The sequence below is a fragment of the Heloderma suspectum genome, chromosome 2 (assembly GCF_057233095.1).
Source record: "Heloderma suspectum isolate Gila_16-S chromosome 2, 16-S_ref, whole genome shotgun sequence".
NCBI classification, from domain to species: Eukaryota; Metazoa; Chordata; class Lepidosauria; order Squamata; family Helodermatidae; genus Heloderma; species Heloderma suspectum.
In genome coordinates, this window is record NC_139459.1 from 129,566,480 (window position 1) to 129,590,631 (window position 24,152).

The 24,152-nt window shown below is 41.7% G+C and overlaps 1 protein-coding gene across 4 annotated transcripts in view; it reads right to left on the bottom strand.

The window, feature by feature from the left end:
* The window catches only part of ZNF462 (zinc finger protein 462), a 147,008-nt gene that overhangs the window by 34,847 nt on the left and 88,009 nt on the right, over positions 1-24,152 (bottom strand). For 2 of the 4 annotated variants that reach the window (XM_084834756.1, XM_084834757.1), the window contains exons 6-7: positions 19,362-19,480; positions 13,582-13,773 (exon numbers count right to left, since the gene is read on the bottom strand). In XM_084834756.1, the coding sequence (XP_084690882.1) occupies positions 13,582-13,773; positions 19,362-19,480 (311 nt within the window). Of the gene's footprint in view, positions 1-13,501; positions 13,774-19,361; positions 19,481-24,152 lie in introns of those variants that run through there. The other 2 variants (XM_084834759.1, XM_084834758.1) reach the window with 2 other exon arrangements.

Here is a 24,152-nt window from a genome sequence, read left to right on the forward strand (position 1 = left end):
TCAGAGAGCTGAAGACAAGGCAGCTATCTTTCAGGAATATATGTTCAGCTCTCCTTTTATGCCCACCAAGAAATTACATAGCGGCCTATCAATACTGGATTTGGAATCTTTTGATCGGCTCTGGCCATTAAAAAAAAAATTGAAAGGATATATTAGAGAGATATAGAAGGTACTGTAGAGGGCAACCAGAAGATGTGGACTGTAGGAACGTTAGCTATTCAAAAAGGTTGGAAAGATGTTATCTATACTCCTTTGAAACATTTTAATCTTTCTTCCCCTTTGAATTATATCCAGGCACAGGTCTGAATGGAATAGAGAGAGGACAAATGCTATACAACGTCTTGCACAAGTGTCAAATTCGCTTAGAAGGGAAATGAACTTAATCTAAAAGAAAGTTAAAATGAATTTGGAAGACACCTGCCCCATACCGCTCTATCTGAAGCCTTTAAAAATTTGCCACTGATTATTCTCTAAATTTAAAAAAAATCCTATAAAAGGTTACAATGTGGTGGGTCATAAATTATAGAGGAACATAATTGGAGTTATCTATACACACCTACAAGAAAGAGAAAAGGAAATGGAATGAGGGGTAGAGCAGAAGAGCAATTTAATAATCTTTTCCTATCATTCTTGGTTCCGTGCTGACTGTTCAGTTGCTTTCCCAAGAGAAAGCCTGGCATTAATAAAAGCCAAGCAGTTTGGAAGGACATAAGCCTCTGGGCTGGACTACTCATCCTGTTGCTTTTTTAGGTCCTCCCACCTCAAATGAAAAGCGTTCTGAACAGGTGCATACACTGAGCTCTTTTTGCCTGCAAAAAAATAGGAGGTTGTCAGCACATCACTGGGGATGCTGAGTGATCACATAAAACACAACAGGAAGGGAGGGATAAGCAGGAATGAAGGTTGGAAGTAACATTATCTCCTTTCTACCGGGGTGAGTCAGAGATAATTTGGAACTTTTCTCTAATTTATTGTACACTTTCACTTGTTTGTGCAGCAGCTGGAGGTAATCTAGATGTTTACCATCATTCACTTTCTCTATTTCCCAAGGATCCACAGCTAGGTTTTCTTCATTTCCATCATTCTTCAAACTAAAAGAAATGGTAGCCCAATTCTCATTGTTAACAAGTCTCTATAAACTGCTCCCCCACAGTTCCATTCCACATCACTTTGGTAATTCCTGAAGCTGCAATCACCGACGATTATGCTGTTAGTTTCTGTGTTAGGGCTGAGCTACCACTCTCAATTTCGCTGCTGCCAACTCGTGTGCAAAATACCAACATGATCAGTGTGACCTGACATGATTCAGAACACCGTATGAAACTTGGCAGATGTGGAACCAAACCACAAATGGAGGAGGTTTTCAGCAACTACCCAACTGCATCAGTAACATGAAAACTGGAATAGAAAAGTTATATCCTATGTCTCTTGATCCATGCCACCAACTCAGCAAAACCCTCTCTGATCTTCATAATGAAACACAGGGAAATGGAAGCAAACCTTATGAGATAACCAAGCCCTATTTAGATGTGACTGGGGGAAGGGTGGTTAAGGGAACTATGGTGGCAGGAAAACCACGACGCATGCGCCCATCACACGACCTGGAACTGCACAGCGCGCTGTGATTTACTTACCCATCCCTGCAGAATAGTTAGTTCCCTGCACTCCCACCACCGGTTATCCCAGTGGCCGTTGCACCAGGAAAATGTGTGCACCGGCTGCTCCATCTGTCGCTATGCAACAGCAACCATAGAGTCCAGCCGCTATGCCTAGAGCATCACTGGATGTGCAGGACGCTCTAGGCTGTTGTCTCTATAGTCATAGCCTAGAAACCACCCAGAGGCCATTTTAACTATTGGCGTTACGCCGCATGTAATGGTAAACCACCCTGGGGGCCCTTAACCCTGCTGCATGGGGATGGTTACCCAGTTTGGTTTATCATCTCAACCATCTTTGTTGAGATTCCCCCCCCCCATGACATGCTAAGCCACCATGGTTTACTTAATGCTAACCATGGTGGCTTAGAATTACATGTGAACAGGCTCAATCTAAATTAAGAAAGTGTTGTGACATTAATACCAGGTTATGCAAATAACTTTTTACTGGTTTATGTGATAAAAGTACTAAATTACATTTATTTTCTCCCCAAAGAATGTATACACTAACCAGTATCCTATTCCTAAACTCCAAGGGGCTATGGCAGGGGTAGGCAACCTTTTTGGACCTATGGGCACACTTGTCTTTTTTTTTTCTGGGCCCAAGGGCACATTTGTTCCTTGGTCATATGGGCCTGCATGCACGTATTTTCAGGATTCCCTCTTTTCTTGCCCCGCCTTCTGGAATTCCCTATTTTCTTCTGCCCCCCACTCCAGGATTCCCAGTCTTCTTGCTCTCTTCTTCCTCCCCCTCCTTCCTGCTGAGGGTTTCCTTCCCCCACTACCTCTCTTCTCACCACCATAGTTCCACCACACTTACCCCAACCACTGCTTCTGCCTCCTGCTGTGCTCACTTTAGCAGTGAGGAAACATGGCAAGAGGCAGAAATGGCAGTGGGATGTGCAGGGCAGGACAAAAGGGTGAGACAATGGGAGGCTGGCAGGCACCGTGTTGCCGACCCCTGGGTTTTACTGCTGTAGATGACATCCTACCAAAAATTTTGTTTCTTATTCCTCTGCAAAGTATAAGAGCAAAGGAAGTTTATATATGCAAATCTGCATTTTTCTTGTTGTTGTATGCGGGGCAGTTATGTTTTTACCTATCTGCTCCTGTTTAAAGGACAGCCACTGCAGTTACTTAGGAATTTGCTGCCACTCATGTACCAAGACTTCCAAGATCTATATAGTTCATCACTGAAGTAGAAATACTGCAGAAGTATTTTACAAGGGGTATTAAAACACTGCTAGTTCATGCTTTATCCCAAGCTAACACAGTCATTTTATAAATGCCCAATGCCAAAAGGAGCTCTTATAAGCATATCTGCTGGCTCCCACACACTCAGTTACTCTTTTTTATTTTTTATTTTTTGAATAACAATCTCATTGCCTTTGAAAGTCAATTGGTGAGAGCCATTAGGTTGGTGACTACCAAAGACAAGGCCTTCTCTGTGGCGGCCCTCTATCTGTAGAATACTCTACCCAGGGAGATATGCACGGCCCCTCTTTGCTGGCTTTTAGAAGAGCCCGAAACCCCCCCCCCCTTTTTTTTACTCCTGTCTGCTTTGGAGTGATTTTATTGCACAGTGTTTTAAAGTTGTTTTATATGCTGTTGTTATTTTAATGTGACTTAATACTGTTTTTGTATTGTTTTAATAGCTTGTAATTTTATACTTCCCAGTAGTAACGTATGGCTGTGAGAGCTGGACTATAAGGAAGGCTGAGCGCCGAAGAATCGATGCTTTCGAACTGTGGTGCTGGAGAAGACTCTTACGAGTTCCCTGGACTGCAAGGAGGTCAAATCAGTCAATCCTAAAGGAAATCAACCCTGAGTGCTCATTGGAAGGACAGATACTGAAGCTGAAGCTCAAATATTTTGGCCACCTAATGCGAAGAGAAAACTCTCTGGAAAAGACCCTGATGCTGGGAAAGATCGAAGGCAAAAGGAGAAGGGGACGGCAGAGGATGAGATGGCTAGATAGCATCACGGATGCAATGAATATGAACTTGAGCACGCTCCGGGAGAGAGCGCAGGACAGGAAGGCCTGGCGTGCTATGGTCCATGGGGTCACGAAGAGTCGGACACGACTGAACAACAACAACAACAACAACAATTTTATACTGGTTTATCTGTTTGTTAATAAGCCATCTTGGGAGGGTGAATACCCTAAATGGCAATATAGAAATCTGTTAATAAAATAGAAATCTATAATAAAATAAAATCCCTTCCAAGACTAGAGGGATTTTAGTAGCTAAGGTGCACACAGTAAAAGTGAGGGCCACGTAGAGAGTTAGTTTAAGAGAAAATGGGCCTCTTCAGAAGAGCTTATATCGCAGCCCAGTTTCAACAGGACATGGCAAACCTCTTTCATTTCAATATCCTCATGATGCAATGGCTTTCAATAAAGGGAAACCTCAAATGTCTAAGAAGAGGCAGAACATATGGCCTTGGGTGTTCCAGTTAATTACTAAGTTGTGTTGCAACAGTTTGGAGCAAAACTGTATTTTTGTTGCCCCCTGCTGGCTTTTCCCTCCCTTTTCTCAGGGACTCCTTAGGAAATAAAGATTACTGCATACCACTGAGAAAACTTGGAACAAAGACTCTGAAAATAATAATAAAAAGGAAGCTTCTGTTTTGAACATTACTGGCATTGTTCTTGCATATAGAGTGGACAAATATTTTTCTTGGCCCATATAGTGTAAAAGGGCCTGAACACTAAGTTTCAGGAATAGTTGGGGACTGTATTTGTAATGGTTTCTATCCTTTTTTTAAAAAAGTGTCTATGTCTCACTCTACCAAAACAAACAAACAAATTAGCAAAGCAGTCTGGATGGCAATGAAACAGAACAGCTTTCCCCAAACTGATGCCCCCCAGCAGTGTTGGACTAGAACTCTCTGCATCCCCAGCCAGCATGACCAATGGCCATGGCTGAACTAGAAAAACTTGCTGCAAGAACCCGACAGTGACCAGAGAGACTCTGAGATGGGAACAGACAGGTAAGTTCCTGCTGTCCAAAAGAGAAGACTGCCATTTCATTTTTTTTTAAGGCACCCGATTGTCGTAAAGTGATCACACATTCCAGTATGCTGTATGTCAAAAAGCTATACAATGGCAGAGGGATGGTTCTTGATCTTACCAGCAGAACCACCGCCTGCAGGTTGAAAAATCACATCAGGCACAGCTCAGTGGGGATGGGCATTCACTGGTGACAAGGCATGCAGTATCAGTGGCAGGGGACACCAGCGCACATCACTCCAATGTTTCCATTTAGATTACATCTGTTTGCCTGTGACTGATGTGGGAGTCGAATTAGTATCCAACCCCAGTGTGCAGATAGGAAGAAAATTCACAAATGCTGCTAATGCCAGCTTCTCACACCCTGAACATCTGCCTCCTTCTAGACCCCCATCTTAACATTCCACGGGGAGCAGCTGCAGACCTACTTTTAGAACCACAGAAATTTATGGCAGCCCTATCTAGTGAAGATGGTCTGTTGACCATACCGCATTTGCCTGGGGTTCAATACACAGCATCCTGAGAGAGGGCATTCTTGGTACATGCACCCCGATTGTGAAACTCCTTGTCATATACAGTCAGCACTGAGTCTTACAAGCTCTCAGGGCCAACTAGATATCTATTTCTTCACCCAGGCTTTTGATTAAATCTGTGTTGCTGCATCTTGTGAACTTGTTTATCTGTGTTTCTGCTCTCCCATGTTTCACTGGTCAATGTTTGTAAGATTTTACTGTGCTTTGCTGGCTTTGAATCCTGCTTTGGGATTATTTTATAATGAAAAGTAGGTAATACATTTTATTTTACAAAAATAGAACTTGTTCATATTTGTGGTTTATTCCTAAGCCAGGTGTGGGCAACTTCGGGAGGTCCAGCGGCCATTTTCACTGTAAAGGAGAGGGGGGAGCATTTAAAAAATAAAATAAAAACAAAATGACATCCTTCGCTGCTAAAGAGTACCAAAAGGGTCAAGATTAGCTTGTTTGCAAGCTGTCTTTGATCCTTTGGGAATCCCATGGCAGCTACGAATGCCATTTTGTTTGCAAAAACAAAGGTGGGGGGGGTGTTAGATTTTGGGAGGTGGCAGGTTTTGGAATACAGGCTGCATGTATTCCATCTCTCCCCTAAGCAATGCGTCTGCAATGCATTCTTAGCTAAGGCCTGAGAGGAGCTGGCATGGCATCCTTACCTATATAAGTGCAGCCAAGGATACTATGGGCCAAACAACGCTGAACAGGGAAGAAAGAGAATGTGAAGGGCATGCTCACTTCCATCTGTGAATGCACCTGGTTATATTCAGGATTTTTCCCTCATGGGTTGCACCTTACAAAATTAAGAGACAGATGGGGGGGGCATGTTGGTGAGAAGGATGTTCAAAAGGAAACCAATGCCAATGTGCACATGCTGGGGGGGGACCCCCAAACATTGGGAGGATGGCAGAGGTTGGACTGGTGGATTGCAGGGGCCACATGTGTCCCATCCCTGCCCTAAGCCTTTATCCCATTCTACCCCAGAGCTCCCCCGCCCCCCAAAAAGGAATTGCACGAAGTTCCCAAATTTTGTGGGTTTTTTTAACCCCAAGGTAATTTAAAGAGCAGCTCTGAGGGAAGCCTATGAGAGCTTAACTCTAAATACATTCATACAGTCAGGGCCAGAAATATTGAAACAAGGATAACTGTTTTGGCAGTTGGCCTCTGTATACTACCACACTGAAGTTGGAAGGAAACACACCCAGATGGGAGCGAAGTCAGGACTTCCAGCTGTAATTCAAGGGGTTCGACAAAAGTGGGGCACTAACCATTCAGGAAGTACAGCCAGTGGCATACACGCACATCCATGATTGGTGGCTCATAAGTAATGGAACAAACCAACATCATTTCAAACTTAAGGATCTCCTTTAATACCGGGATGAAAATCCTTTGCAGCCAATGACTGCCTGAAGTCTGGAACCCATGGACATGACCAAATGCTGAGTTTCCTCCCTCGAGATGCTTTGCCAGGCCTTTACTGCAGCTCCCTTCAGCTGCTGCTTGTTTGTGGGTCTTTCTGCCTTCAGTCTTGTCTTCAGTAAGTGAAAAGCATGCTCTATTGGATGGAGATCAGGTGACTGACTTGGCCGTTGAAGAACATCCCACTTCTTTGCCTTGAGAAACTCTGGGGTAGCTTTTGCTGTATGTTTTGGGTCATTATCCATCTGCAATATGAAGCGGTGTCCTATCAGTTTGGCAGCTTTCTGTTCTTGAGCATTACCAGTGGTTTGCACCTGGTTGTGAAGCCTCTGTATTTACATTCATAAAACCGTCTCTTGATGTAGATGTTGACAATGACATGCCTACCTCCGCAAGAGTGTTCTTGACCTGGCTAGATGTTGTGAAAGGGTTCCTCTTCACCAGGAGCAGAATTCTGCGGTCATCCACTTTAGTTGTCTTCCGTGGTCTTCCAGGCCTTTTGCTGTTGCTGAGCTTGCCAGTTAATTCCTTCTTTTTCAGGATGTTCCAGACTGTTGTATTGGCCACTCCCACTGTTTTTGCTATCTCTCTGATGGGTTTATGTTGTTTCCTCAGCCTAAGGATGGCCTCCTTCACTTGCATGGACACCTCTTTGGACCTCATGTTGGGAGTTCCAGTGAACAGCTACCAAATGCAAATGTAACACTCAGAACCACCTCCAGGCCTTTTCTCTGCTTGATTGGTCATGGGGTACCCAGGAAACAGGCCACACCTGGCCATGCAGCTGCTTGTCAGCCATTTGTTCCATTACTTATGAGCCACCAACGAGGGTGTGTGTGTATGCCACTGGCTGTACTTCCTGAATGTTTAGGAATGCCACTTTTGTCAACCCCTTGAATTACAGCTGAAAGTCCTGACTTCGCTCCCATCTGGGAATGTTTCCTTTCAACTTCAATGTGGTGGTGTACAGAGGCCAACTGCCAAAACAGTTATCCTTGTTCCAATATTTCTGGCCCTGACTGTATATAGCTGTACAAACAGATGGTACATAGGCAGCTTTTATGGCAAAGGGGATAGATGTCCAAGGCAGCTTGGATGCTGTAATAACACATATTATATACTGGAAACAGTACCCAATGATAAAGGAATAACCCATGGCAGCTTCTTGAGAAGCCTCACTAATAACTAGCAGAGTGCACCAATTGGAACTGAAGGACCAGTCTATGCAATCCTTTGTTTCAGTGGGAACATAAATCAATTGCACCTGATTTTAAACAGTGTCCCAAGTGGCCCTAAGAGGCATGTGTTGTAAATCCCAGGTGGGGGACAGGTCCCCCAAGATTTCACCCAAGGTGGCCTGGTTCAGATGCAACACTGCCCAGTCTCCTAACAATGATCGTATGATTGGAAGTATCCAGCAGGTTCACAAATATCTCCCTTCCTTCTCATGCTGGTATTCCCTCATCCCTTTTAGTTTCAGAGTTAACTATAGTCAGAGTTATATCTAACCATAGTTAGTCCAAATCCATTCCTAAACATGGAGATAATCTTTGATGTGGCACTAACTATGGTTAGTGAAAATGCTGGTACATAGGTAGCTCTGAAAGCGAAAGGGGAGAGGTACTCCTCATGCAAAAAGGGAGGTGTGTATAAGCCTGTGGGGCACTACCAAATGCCTAAGCATGGTTAGGAATTCTGGCAGCATTACATCTATACTGACCTCCAGGGGATTTTTTCCAGCAGTTTTCTTTCCTGCACTTTTCCATATCCAACTCCACATTGATGTTTAAACTTAGTTCAACAAGATTAGCAGCGTGAGGATGAAGATTGCTATTGTAATGCAATTAAGAGAACCTTGATGTACAAATGCATGCAGTGTGCACGCCTGTAGGTCACAGTCTTAGAAGGGGAAATTACTATACCCAGCCTTTGGAAAAGATTTCAGGTTTTGATTCTCAATGGCCTTCAAAGATTAACACTGCTTAGAAGAACCTCTGTGAGAATCCAGTGTAATTAAAATAATTTCTAATACCCCTAATTCCTAACAGAGCATTCCTCTTTCTAAATGTATTAACTGTACTCATTTCTACTACTGTTTCAAACCAAAACTGTACTTTTCAAATATATAAGTAAATTAAGTGACTTTCTTGGTATCTTTACAAACTCACGTATGCACTGATGGCAATTTAATTGCTATGGGATTTCCCCTCAAAAACTAAAGTTTGCACTCTTTTTAAAATGGCTAAAACGAACACGAATTCTCAACATGAATACAAATTCAGCAATTTATTTCCTTTTCAACTCTGTATTGTGCATACTGTGAGATCCAGTATGAATTTCTATTGATGTAATGAAATGATTCATGCAATTTGGGACTTTGCAAATCGTAATTCCAATACGTAAGAATTATGAGCTGCAAAGTTAAATTCATAACATACACCGTAAGATTGTAAAGCAAATCATTTATACTGAAGCCAACTATTAAATAAGATATTATAGATTAGAAATAGCTATCGCATTGGTCTTACATTTTAAAATGCAAAACTAAGTTAAGGTGATAGAACCTCAGCATACTAGGTCTCCTAGGAATTCTGTAGTCATAAATCAAAAAAGGAAACATTAATAACCTCTTTGACAACTTTTCCTGAAAAGCTCCCCAATGCATTCAAATATGAATTTGAAGTGCAGAACTTTGTGGAACAGAAACTTTTGCTTTAAATATTTGTTTCAGTACTAGGTATCAATTCTCCCTTCTTTTAAGGATCTTTCTTCACATTTTGAAAGTAAAATTCCTATTGACCTATGAACAACCAAGACTCCTGCGGCATCTTAAAGATGAATAAATGTATTGCTCCATAGACTAGAGCCCACTTTGTCAATTCATGAAGTGTTGTCCTCAGCGTTAACTTTCATGCCTCTGACAAAGTGGGCTCTAGTCCTCAACAGACCAATATGGCTACTCCCAAGCCACATCCCTTGTCACCAAAGTAGAAAACATTATGGCTGGGATCCAACAAGCTACCTCAGATGTACCCAAACATTGGGCATGCCCAGTGGTATTTTTTACTCCCCCCACTCTTTAACAACACACTTTCCCTGCAGTGTTACAAACTGCTTTTGAAACTCCCCTCCAGTGCAAAAGCAGTTTGCCATGCTACAGAAAAGGGAGACTCCTAGTGTACCACTAAACACAGCTCCACTACTAACCTCTGGCGCAACAATGACCTGAGCACACAATCCATTATAGAGGAGATGTACAAAGAAGCTGTCTAAGCCCTAATGCCAACAGCAATTTCAGCCTGTACTTCGCAGCCCCTTCAAGCCACAGAATATTGTGAAATTTCAGACAACGTATATGGTGCTATCTGTTACATAACAGGATTTCGCATACTATACATTACTGGCTTGCCTTTCCCTAGCTGAGTGTGTCAAATTAAATATGACTTTGCAACCAACCACCATTTTGGATTCAAAGCAGCCACCTGATATTGACACTCCACAGATGTTGCATGAGCATGCAGACATAATTGTACAGTTCTTTGGATCTTAGCCTCTGGCTAGATCCATATTCTATTTGTTATGGCTTGGTTTTTATGGAAAATGTGCACACATAAGAAAGCCTGACTGGCAGATATATTTTCACCCCATCACCTCTTGGAACACTGCCAGACATAAAGAAAACAGGCTGGTGCTAAGTGTAGAAAATAAGTTGGGTTTGTTTGTTTGTTTTTTGCTTTGTTTGAACGATTACAACAGACATTATCCCACCAAAGTTAACTGCCTTCAATTTCAACAGATTTCAGTGGGAGATTTAAAATTTGGGCTTAACTCTTTCCCTGCAGTCAACGGGACTTGAAAGTACTTATTTATGTTATTTTACTACTCTTGTAGTACAAGTACCCTTCTATGCCATATGGCAGAAACGAACCCTAGAAATTCTAACAGATAGATACCACTTATCCCTATTAATATGTACACTGACTGAGCTGACCTACAGTGCATGTATCACAAGCTTGTTGATTAACACTGCTCATTAACGTTTAAGGGTTCTACGTTCTAGCCTCTCAAGTCCTCACTCATGAAAAAGACAAAGTTTTGTAATTAATGACACCCACATCCGTGCTCATCACTTGCTCTCATTCTGATCCAATTTTGTATCATCAGCAAATTAACTAGATCACAACTGTTCTAAAATACAGGTTGCTTATACACACCAAAACAACAGACATTCTCCCAACTGTGTATGTACTGTATGAACTCCACACTTTATACTCCATTCAGCTGGACATAAAAATCCATCTCACATATATCCCCTGCTTTCTATATATTTCTAAGCAATCTCTTATCTATTGCTTATGTATCACAAGCAGTATGAAATTTAAAAACAATCCAGGGTCATGTAGCTGTGCAATTCCCATCTAGAAATTCAAGGGCATATCAAGTCACTAAAAAGGTAAAGGTGTCCCCAGCCAGTCGTGTCCGACTCTAGGGGGTGGTGCTCATCCCCGTTTCTAAGCCGAAGAGCCAGAGCGGTCCAAAGACGCTTCCGTGGCCATGTGGCCGGCATGACTGAACACCGAGGTGCACGGGATGCTGTTACCTTTTCCGCCGAAGCGGTACCTATTTATCTACTTGCAATTTCTTGCTTTCGAACTGCTAGGTTGGCAGGAGCTGGGACTGAAGACGGGAGCTCACTCCGTCACGCAGCACTCGGGTCTTGAACTGCTGTCCTGCCGACCTTCTGATCTGCAGTTCAGCGTCTTAACCACTAAGCCACCGCAGCCCCATCAAGTCACTACCACAGACCAAATTAATACGTCTTGGACCAGCACCATAAAGTCTACAAATTATTGGAGGGATTTCTTTCTTTAGCAAGTAATGCTGAGAATGTCAATTTGATTATTTGAACACCTGTAATCTGACAGTCTCCTTAGTAGGTTGCTTCCATAATTGTCAAAAATAATTTGATTAATAAACCTATTAGTTAAGGGTGAGTGGGTATTTGCAACACGTTCCCTTATTTTTTAAACTGATCTGGCTAACAGAGACATCCTTCCTGACAATACGTGGGCTGGTTGCTTATTATTAGAAAGCTCTAACCAAGAAAACATTATTTTAAAAGAAAGAAATCCCCCCCCCCCCCATTAAACATTTTGAGAAGATACACATGGCTTCTCTAATAGTATCCTAGAACTGCTTCACACTTTATGGCTTTCGGTGTATACTTTTAAGATATTTTTAAGCGTATAAAATATCAGTTTCACTAACATGTACCACACAGGTACACTCATCAGTGAGATGTGACTGGCTACAGCTTCTTGTTGAGTGTACACTTGGTGCCCAGCATGGATTTTGCTCCTGCATAATGTGTGAAGCAGCTCCCAGTGATGACAAAAAAGGGTTTAAATTTTCCATTCACCAAAGCCCACAAGAATTGTTGTACTCATCTGTTTGCTATCAAAAAACCAACTATGCTAACCCACAATAAGGGACAGGATACACCCCCAGCATTGCCCCGTACTAATAATAATAAAAAAGCAATGCCTGTTTTGGTTATTTTATTTATTGGTCTAGTTGTTGTTTAGGATTAGCTATTCTTTCTGACAGTTCACCATTGTATGAGTTCATTGTCAGACACAATTTCCTTGGGGCAGATGGATCTATTGAAATTGAACTGGACATTGAAACGTCTATTGAGAGCAGGAGAGAGTTGGATCCATGGTCTAGCTCCCTTCTGCATCATTTGGATTTTTCAGAAAGTTTAGCTTGGGAAAAAAGTTGTCAGTGGCTCCCTGCCCCTGTACTAAAGCTAAAGATAGAGTACAGTGTGAGCTTGAGATAATGCTTCAAGAAGTGTGTTTTCAGTGTCTCCCAGCTTGCAAGAAGACAATTCACAGATTCTTAAGATCAAGCAGGTTCATCACGATTGACACACTGACACAAAATTCCAGCTAGAGTCCATTCTGCCTTATATATACTTCGTGATAATGCTGTAAGAATAACCCACAAAACTCCAGATTTCCTAGTAGTCCAGGAACAGATACTGCCCCATTTCAGGCAAAAAGCCTCAAATAGCCTGCAATTATTCTAATGAAACAGAGTTAGCATAACTCCCACAATGGTCTCCTCACAGGTGCACTATTTCCTACAGAAAATCACAGAGACAGTGTGGATGTAACATGGACTGTCCTTTAACAATTGTTAAAGAGATGGGGCAGGTAATGGGACTGCATGCTCCCTCCTCCACCCTTCACCACAGTTAAGGGTTATGTTGGCAAACTCATTAGCTATAGTTAATGCTTAACAGGTTCCCTCTTAACCAGAACTTGCTAACCAGCTTCAAAGTCTGGTTTCACAGACTAGTTAAGATTGAGGAAGGGTATGCAGGAATTCGTAGAGAGGTGCTGGGTAGAGGGATTCCATAGCCCATCCCTTAACCATAGTTAAGGAAGAGCTCCATCACATTGGCACTGGCACTAAATGGGCTGACATAAAAGTGAATTAATAAGTTTGTTTCCCCAAATATCACTCACTTCTACCATATTAATGGCGACAGCCAAAAATGGATAATATTTCAGGCTTGTTTCAACTTCAACAACAACAGCAACAACAACGAGAGTCCATCTTGTACTCCTCAGCTGGGGAAGCCTAAAACATACTTTTGTGTCTTTTGTTCTAAAGTAGTGAAGTATTAATAACACAGGACCCCAAGACACTCAATGAAAAATACAGACAAATCAAAATATTAACATGCCAATTATGGGGCTTGAGCATGAATTAGCACAGCTCTCTTGCCATATGTTAACATTCATTTGGATTGTGATTTGCTTATTTGGATAGGGTATTTTCTTTACAAAATGCAAAACTCCTTCTTGATCAAGCTGCTTTTTTTCCTCCCAATAAAGAGAAGAATCTGAGTTCTCCCTCTAACTTTTTTTGGTTTTGTTTTTTTGGAAGCACCTCTTACCATTAGAGTCTTCCACTTCTTCAGCAGTAGAGTGGTTCTTGGAGGCATGTTGAGCATGCGAGGTTACAAGGCTGACAATGCGTGGTCTTGGTAGTGTCAGTGCCTTCCCATGCACTTTCAGGGAGTGCTCTTTCAGCTGGCTGATTGTCATGGTGGAAAATGAGCAGGAGGAGCATTTGTAGGCATGTTCACCTGGGTGAGCGAAATAACAGGCAAGTCATCAGCTCACAAGACGACAGGAAAAAATAGGAAGGAAGGAAGGAAGGAAGGAAGGAAGGAAGGAAGGGGATGGGTGGGGGAAAAATCTTTCTCCTCCTATTGAACTCAGCAGTGAGAATCCCATGGGTTCCTCCTCTGGACAGTCCTAAAAAGAGAGTAAAATCATTTTAACTGTCCTATTTCTATTTGTCTCAGGGCCAATGCATACAACTCCTGCCATTCACGGAGGCTGCCATCATAAACCCATGGTGCTAGCTTCCTGCACATGGCAAGTGGCCGGCTGATTTATCCACAAGTAGAACCTGTCAATTTGGATGCCACCCTAAAGCCACACTGAGGTTGTTTGAGGAGCGAAGTGGTGCAGGGCAGGCAGCATTTGCTTGGGGAAAACAAGTCAACCTCTAAGATTCAAGGAGGGAGACACCAAGGGCTGAAGTGGACACTACAAGCAAGGTGTTCATGTGAAATGGTTCTTGGTAACATGGCTAATGATGTAGCCCTTGCACAGTTGTGCTTCATGTCATGAGGTCAGGGGTGAGGAAAGGCAGATACTCTTACAGAATGCTAGTATCGGAAGAAAAGGTGGGGGAAATGGAATAAATTAAGCTACTCGTTAAGCTTCCTCTCTCTGGAAGTGAACTTCACAGGGGAGAAAAGCCCATTTGTGCTTTCTTGAGAGCCAGAACAGCAGAGTATATATAAATAAAACAGCAGAAACAGGAAAGGCTGTGGAATTGGAGAATGAGCCTGATGTAGGCTCAGAAATCTCTCACAACATTGTTCTCCACAATACATAATTCTGCTTGGTAGCACCTCTTTCCATTAGTCTTCTCTATCATTCTCTAACAGCCATTTTCCCCAGCTGAAACAACCTGACTGATACTCCTTGCTTATACAGATCTAACACAATGAAGTAGGGGCCTCGGAATTAGATTTAGCACAACCAGTACTTGGGTCAGAGCAGGTTTACAATAAGGAGAGCACTTGAGAATGCCACGTACAGTGAAGATTGCAAAGCCAGATGGAAACTGTGCTGTAGGAGCCAAAGGACTGAAGAAAGCCATGCAATTAGGAATTGCGATCCAAGCCATAAAGAAGTTGCAAAAGCTGCTTTTGAAGTCTATGTAGAAACAGTCATAACATGAAAGGTATCGTGTCCAAGATAGGGCCGTGATATGAGATAGCATCCACCAACTGAAAATAATCTCACTTTGAGACCAGCAGCGCAGTTCTAGCACACATTAATGCTTATACTGTGTGGAAAATTGTTTATACAGAGTAAAGCTGCTGCTAAGAAAACCCTGACTTACATAATGAAGAAAAGGGTTTTGCACCAACGTATAAGGGTGCACAGCATTGATAATGTTTTGGGAGGATTGATAACATTTTGGGTTTGTCCCACAAGATCAGGGAGATCCCACCCACATTCAAACTAATGAATAACAGTCGTTCACTTCTCCACAAGGGGGACAGGAGATACTCATGAGAGGGAGAGCACAAAGTAAGCCCTGCTCCTGGTCTTTCCTTGGCTCACTGAACCCGAAACACAAATAGGCTACACAGACCACAATACTGAATGTGTGTTGGAAAAGTATTGTGACAAGAGGAAAATAAATCAAAATAATTTCTTTTAAAAACTTGTCCTGAAATGACTGTATTCGCAAGCAAGCAAGTTTATCAACCATCCTGTTCTAAAATGTGACAGCTCAGACTACTTGATATAGAAAGTGCAGATGCGAAACTCCCCAGCAGTAAGTGAGGGTGGGTTACAGTATCCCCTAGGTTTGCATATGAAAGAGTTCAACTAGAGATATAATTTGCTTGTGAAGTAGAAGGTGAATGAGGCCCTTAAAGTGAATATTGAAACAATTACATAAAACAGCAAAGAGAAGAGCCTCACTCCTCACAAAGCTAGGCATGTGTCACAGGACTGATGGCTACAAGAGAATATTGCAAGAGGCAACCCTCTTTTCTAATACAGACATGTATTACACAATTCCTCCATTAAGACAGCAATACATAACTCAAAATACATCTAATCAAGGCACTGTAGAGATCAGGCCCTCCCACTCTGCCTCTAGTTTACATCACCTGTAAGGCATGTAAGTGGCAACTCTGCACGCAAAGCAGATCCACAGATCTTACTTCCCCACATTACTTTTTCTGTTGGTTAAGGATCACACACGGTTCAACCTATACACATCGGACCCTGTGCTACATACATGTTACATCCAGTGGATGTGGGCGAGCTGAGTCCTGGGATGAACGTAGGTGAATTGGGAAAGGGAAAAGGAATTCTGTTGCCTGGCTAGACATTGCATAAATGCATTTTCACGTTGATACGAATAAGGTTGATGTTACTTCCTTTGCAGACTGCTGCCACAGCTACACTGAACCACTACACCCAAGATGTTAAGGTTTTGTCTACAATGTAAAAAAACAAACAACCCTCCCCCAAATCTTCCTAGTCTCAAATTAACAAATCAGAAAATATAATAGTTTCTACAATTAATTAGCCTAAATCACTAGATAAAGCTGAAAAAGATTAGCTGCATAACATATTTTAGGTAAGGAACCTCACACTAGCCCCCCCACCCCCAGTAGTGGCAGCAGGTCAAAAGAAGAGGCCTAAATAAGATTCGTAGCTATGCTGTTTTATCCAATATATCAGTAATCTGGGTTAGTACAAAAACATGGTGGCGTATCAAAATCAAAACATAGTTCAGTTTTTTTTAAAGAAGTTGCCAGAAGGTAATACCAAATCTGGCCATTTCCCAGCTAAGTCAAATGAAACAACCAGTGAGTAGCACAAACATGCAATGCAACACACCTGAGCTCAGAAGAATAGCCCTGCTAGATCAGAAGAAAGGTCTACCTGGTCTAGCATTGTGTTTGCAACAGTGGCCAATCAAATCTCTGGGAAGCGTACAAGCAAGGCACTCCCCTGTTGTTTGTTCCAGGAATCTGGTATTCAGATGCACAGAAGCTCCATTAGGTCTCATGGCTGAATAGACATTGATAGACATGTTCTCCATGAATTTGCTTAACCCATTTTTTTTTAAAAAAAATCTACGCTAGTGGCCAAACACGATATCTGGTAGCAGAGGATTCCACAAGCTATTTCTACACTGAGTAAAAATAGTATTTCTTTTGGTCTGTTCTGAACCTATACAGATGCATTTCATTAGGTGAGCCCAAATTCTGTTATCCTCAGAAGGAGAATAATCTCCCTTTATCTACCCTATCCATGCCATTCATTGTTTTATAAACCTCTGTCATGTCTAACCGGGGGGGAAAGCCAGTTCTGAATCATTCCATGAATAAAACTTCTGGGAAGAAACAGTCAAGGAAGAGAGAGGCCATACAATCCCGCTCTGTAAACTTTGCTATAAGTTACCAAACTACATCTTTAGAAAGCCATAAAAATATTGTAAAATCACACTACCATGTTCTGAAACTTATCACTGCAATAATGAGTAGAATGTTTGTGGACCACACGTGGTTTATAGACTACAGGCACCCCATCCATTTTCTTAATACTACTGTTGGAACAACAGAATTGAAATTATTTAAGGGGGGGTTGTGGAGAGGAAATGGGGGAACAAATGACCAGTGCAGCAAAAGACCTGGGGCTTGCTCCAGATTTAGGTACATGCAACTGGGCTGGCGAAGTGGACTTCCCCACCCCCTCCTCCCCACAGCAGCTTCTCTAGGCCTCTGGAAATGCTACAAAAAGGGGGACCTTGCTGAATGGGGTGAGCTAAAGTGTGAGGGGAAGGGGAATTTCTAGAAATTGGGCAGAGGCACTTTCCGTGAGCGGTACCCTTCCATCTATGGAAGGCAGATTGTTTGAGATCACATGATCTCAAACAACCTGGTACAGTTAAAACTAAACTAATGATCATCTGAGAAGAGTTCACTCCTGGCGCCAACCCGCACTCCCCTCCCCTTCCAAAAAAATCCTGGGGCTATTGGACAGATGGAATTGCTGCATACAGGGGAAGAACTCCTAATAGGACACAGCACAGTTCCAATCAAAAGCCATGATGTGCGCATCAAAGCAGAGAGAAACACAAGGACAGCACTTGGCATGGATTCAGCTATGAATGATAACTTGCTCAAGTAACACATTGGTATCAATATAAAATGAACAACATTTAAGATGAGAAATGGAACTGAGTGAAGCTTCTCGCCAACTTTATCTTAGAAACAGCGCCCCTACAGAACTCAACATAAGTATCCCCGTTTTTTAGCTAAGAACAGATACCTCTGCAGCAGGCAGCTCTTATCAGAGCTCTTGGTTTTGAAATGAACACCCAAGTTCCCATGAGCTAATGAGTCAGCAACACAGACACAATTACCTTCAGGCTACTGTTACAATGCTGCTAATGAAGACCATGGCCAAAAATATTAGCATTATCAGATTAAATTCCCACCCAACACACCCGCCCAGCCTTGGGGCAGTTGCAAAAAGTTTGCATTTCAAAGAACAAGCAGCCTGCACACTATTCTAATTCTTACTAGAGCTGGGCCAAACCAGAGCAGTTAAGTTACAGCAATACTTTCATAGCCATCAAAAATTAACCCCCGATTTCAGCGTTTTTTAAAGGGAGGAATGCTCAAACAGGTGCATAAGTGCTTGCAGGGGGAGAAGGAAAACATCCCTGGACAACACTCCTTATGTTGATGCACCACAGCAAAGAAGCCACTGCAAAGCAACAAAATAGGAAACATCAGCTGAAACGCACATTGGGAATGCATATCAGAAAGCGCACGTAATCTCTCGGAAAGCACATTTCGACATGCGTCAAACTGTGCATTCAAGCACACGTCCCATTGCTCTCCATGAGGTATGTGCATTCTATCGTTCATTCCAACGCAGCTTTGTTTAGCCACATAGGCAAATCTGATTGGCTGTATGATATTGTCATGTTCACTATGTGATCCCTGATTGGCTGATATCACACAGTGAGAGAAAAAGAAGCAGCCCCACTCATGTTTAAGAAATGGTGCAAAGCAACAAGAGATGGGAGTACAATGACTATGAACAGGTTCAAAACACAGCATGAAAAAGTGGAATTAGGGTGGGTCTTATCCTTAGAAAGCACACTTTCCACCCCAAAATATTTGAGGGTTAAAATTTGACACAGCTTTCTTACCACAGCACTCAATGTCTTTTTCTCACAAACGTCTTCCAAACCAAGTGGAGAGCCCTACCTTAGCCTCAGGCCTTTTACTTCTACCACTTTCCCTGGTTTTCACCCCAACAGCAGCTTAATTTCTATGTCTGATTTCCAGTTCTGACCTGCTGCCAATTTAGGATCACCTCTTCACCTAATATGATTGGTCCAATTCCAAGTTCAGTTCTGCTTAATGTAGCATTGGCTTAACTCCAGCACCACACCAACACCATTCTTCTAGTCGGGCTGAATGCACACTCCAGGGCAATAAACTGATAAAGTTACAAGCTGGTTGATTAACAGCAGCAATAAGCAGCAAGAAAAAAAAATGAATAAGATGTTTTTGAAATCTTCATTATGAAATGGAGGAACAGAACTTACCAGCATGAGCTTTGAGTAGGTGAGTTTTCAGCCGGCTGTTATAAGAGGACTTGAAAGGGCAGAGTTTGCAGCGGAATGGTTTATGATGTCCATGGTGGGCTTGCATATGGCGATCCAAACTTGTAAAGGAAAAAGCAGCAATGAGAAGCAAAAGAAAGAAGAGAAAATGTGAATAATTTCAGCTAAAATTGGATAGCAGAAAAACATATATGATGCCATCTGTAAGGTGGTTTCTTTGGATTACACTGGCAGAAATAAATTCTCACAAATGAGAAGACAGGTGTGGCAGAGAGTACGACATAGGATGTAAGCCATTAAACAGGCAAATGGGGTCATATTTGGTTCATCTATCATACCCAGTGATCATGACAAGTAGGCACAGCATTTGATAAAGCAAAGGATATAACGACATAGAAAAACAAGGTTGTTTGAGAGATGACATAAAAGGCGAATGTAGAGATGTGAAGGCCTGGGGATAAAAGGAAAATTTGGGGGGAAACGGGTTTTCGGGGGGGGGGTGTTCAGAGGACCATCCCCCGCCCCCAGTGGAAAAATTGAACAGCTTAGGATACTGAAATATTTTCTTTTAGAATTTAAGACAAAGTATTTCTATATTGTTATCCAGCCTTTACTCCTCCCAAAATGATTTCTAAAAACTATGTAATAAGAACACCTTTATAGAAAGACCAGAGATGTAAAATATCTCGAAATAATGAACCCATGGGGGGAAAATGTTTTTTAATCCTTTCTGTAAGATTTCCAGCATAGTTATTTCTTTCATTTCGTGTTAAAATTATTGTGTTAAAATTAACATGTTAATTAATTAATGTTAAAATTAACATGTTAAAATTATTGATCTAAAATATATTTTACTGATAGACATTTATGCTCAGTTTTCCAACATGTGAGTAGAGTCACATTCTTGACAGTAAATGTGCATTCTTGATAGTTTGGGTTTTGTTCTATAGAATCCTGTGTTTCTGATGCTGTAGCAGTCACTTAGGGCTCAATCCTATACATGTTTAGACAGAAAGAAGTTCTACAACCCTCAGCATGCCCCAGCCAGCCATGCTGGGTACTTCTTTGCACAGCGCATAATTAAACTATGGAATTCACTACCACAGGATGTAGTGATGGCCACCAATTTGGATGGCTTTAAAAGGGGATTAGACAAATTCCTGGAGGAAAAGACTACCAATGGCTACTAATCTTGATGGCTATGTGCTACCTCCAGTACCAGAGGCAGTCAGCTTATGTACACCAGTTGCTGGGGAACATGGGTGGGAGGGTGCTGTTGCGCTCATGTCCTGCTTGTGGGTTCCTGGTCAACAGCTGGTTGGCCACTATGTAAAGAGAACACTGGACTAGATGGACCCTTGGCCTGATCCAGCATGGCTCTTCTTATGTTGTCATGACTTTTTTCTATCTAAACATGCATAGGATTGCACCTTTAATGTAGTTCTAACCTATTCAGACAATAATTATAAATTTTCTACCTGAGTTTACCTTTAAAAGTTTTTAAATATAATGATAATTTTATGAGCAAATTAAGTCATACATAAGATAACTTTAGGTACAGAAAGGCTGCTTTATGTTCCTAAAGCAGTCCTCCCCAGCCTGGTGCCCTCCGGATGTTTTGGACTACAATGCCCAGCGTTCCTGACCATTGGCCATGCTGCCTGAGGCTGATGGGAATGGAAGTCCAAATATCAGGAGGGCATCAGGTTGGCGAAGGCTGTCTTAAAGCATGATCTGTTTAGGTCTGTAAAGAGCGCTAAAAAAAATAAGTATTGGTTATTTTTCTATTTTCCCCCAAATTTCTGGTTTTTGTGGAAAAAAACTGGAAAAAACCCTTTTCCCCCCATGGCCTCAAAATTTCTGGAAATTTTATATCTCTTGGAGAATGTCAGGACTAATACAGAAAGTTAACCAAAACTTATCTTCCAGATCAAAGTAAACAAGGTCCTCTTCGTTTGCCTGAAAAATCAGGAACTTACAAAGGCGACCAAAATCACAGAAACCTAGTTGCCTAGGCACCTATAAATGTGATACTTGCACTTGCAAAAATTTGAAGCACAGAGCTGGAGTTGTCTTTACAAGCCAACTAGTCCAATCATCTGATCGATGCAGGAAATCCAGAACTAGACTGTTTCCATCAGTTGTCCAACCTCTTCTTGAAGACCCACAGCAAGGTAGAGCCTCCCCACCCCCAGATGTTGCTGCTCTTATCAAATTACTGTTACCATTAACAAATTGTTCCTAATGATCAACTGAAATCTACCCTGCTGTAACTTAAGAACATCAGACCTAGAAATATTTTTCTAGCCCTGTGTCTTTCAAATAAAATTAAAACAATGAGTTTCAGTCTGGGAAACAAATACCTAAAAGTTTTAAAACTTTGAAAAGCGTAACACTTGCAGTCCTAATTTCCATCCTTTTACATGGAGTCCAAGTAAGATTGCGGTACATTAATATGAGGAAAAGAGGTAGTCACGTTTTCATAACTAATCAATATGTAAACATGCAGTAACTTCAAGTGCTTTCATTTCTGTCTGATTTGCCATTGTTCATTCATTTTAATGTTTATCCATTGAAATAAGAATATTCAGCAAATGGCTGAGAAGCTCCATAATGGGGGAAATGGTCTGTGCCTATCTGTGCAAGAGAGCACATTCTCCTAACAGTGCCAGACTTACCATTAAGTAACAATTTTAATAGAAAAAAAGTAAGGTGCCTATGGTGAAACTATGGTTAGTGGAAAAAAGCTAAGTTCATACCATACTATATGAAGCTGGCTTCTTTTCACTAACCACTGTTAAGATTATCCACAGTTTAGGGTTTGCACAACATACTAAGCTGCACAACATACTAAGTGGAATCTTATAAAGTAAATCTCCTTTAAAGTAAATCCCACTGGGTTCAATGAGATTAACTCACAGGTAAACGTACATAGGATCACAGTCTAACTTGACTTCATGGAGATTACACTAGAATATTTTAAAGTGTTGTACACTCTTAAAATCCTTTTGTGAAAAAGGACATTTTGGTGTTTTCACACACACACACACACACCCCCTGGATTGCTGGTTATTTGGTTATCTGGAAGCAATGGTTTTCTCACCTCAGTATTAATAAAGATGACAAGGATAACATTAAAGTGTGATTTTTACATCTTCATTTGTTTAGCACCTCCAAAAAAACTAAAACTGATCAGAATGCAAAGTGAGCCATTGCCCTCTTCATAATACCTCATCAACTGCTTGAGTACGATATAACTAAAATATATGGTCTACAAGACATAAAAGTGTTAACGCATAGCTTGGAGAAGTACATTAATATAGTAACTATAGGATAATGGCCTCAATTTGGTGCATTAAAATATATAACAAGATATATTGTTCAACAAATATATAACCACTAAACCAAGAATGTGTATTAAAATATTGGGAATATTTCCAATATGCTTTCACTCCAAACTGTGAAGAAAGCTCAGATGCCAGTGGAGGGACCACCCTACAGGAAACTCAATAGCTCTCTCTTTTTTTAACACCCCCTGCCCCCGCCCCCAGAACTCACACTGATTTTTTGAGACTGGAGTGGGTGGAAGCAGGGAGTTAAGAAGTTTCCACCCACCACAAATGTAATGCTATCCCTGTCATCCTGTCATTGAAGCCCCCTAGTGGTTCCATGTTTCTATTCAGGAGAAGATGAGGGAGAAAAAGATCTCTTGTCCCAGAAGAGTAGCCAGGAAGGATTGACGCAAAGCTTGCCAGAGCTGTGAGAAAGGGAGAGGCTCAAATGGAGAAAGTCTAGTTCTATTTAAGCTGTGTGGAGGAGGACTGGAAAGAGTCCTACATCCTGCAAAAAACCCACACCTTCCAGCACATCTCAGACTGAAATAGGGTCATTCGGTCATTGCTGTTCTCGTGTCAAAAGTCATTGACTCAGCACATATATGTAAATATGGTAAACTGAACCTATCAATTTATGTTTTTTAAAAAGTGGATCTGTTTTCTATTTATTATACAATACCTGCATATTTAGTTTTTAGTATCTGGATAGGCAATTTTGGCAAGGAGACAGAAAGGAAGCTTTACCAGGCATTTTCAGCCCGTCTGTGTACATTTAAATGTACTGTACATTGCAGTCAAGATGTAACCACCTCTGTTTGGAGATTTAAGCAGAAGGCCAAAACCTGAAGACCTCTTGTATATGTGTGCACACACTGGTAACATTTATAAAATGCACCCCACATACATACACACCTCCCCAAAAAGGAAAAAGAGAGACAATATAGTGCTGTTGTTTTACCAAGGGCAGGTACCAGATAATAGGGACTATCCCTAGAAATAAGAACAGTCTGTGTGTATCACGACCTCACAGGTGTTCACATGCCCATATCCAAGTAAGAGAATTACAAAGATCTGCATCACAACTGACACTCCACACCATCTCAAGCTCTCTACAGTCCAGCCGAAGGGTCTGATCTTATGTTACAGGAGCAATACAATTGCCCCTTGGAATACAAACTTTGCTTTAGAAGCAGCTTGTATGAATGGGCTCTCTAAATGGATCTGTCCAGTCCTCTGCATCTGGTGGACAATAAAACTATGGTGGCCCGTGCCTCCTGCGAGCAACAGGCAGATAGGCAAACATAGAGCCAGCAGCATGCTTTTGAAGAGATCCACCACTGATGAGTCAATGGTGACACTGTGTGCAAGCGGAATCGAGAAAGAAAAAGGTTTATATTTGCAGGGGGAGGGGAATAAAGGCATCTACTTCAAAGAGAAA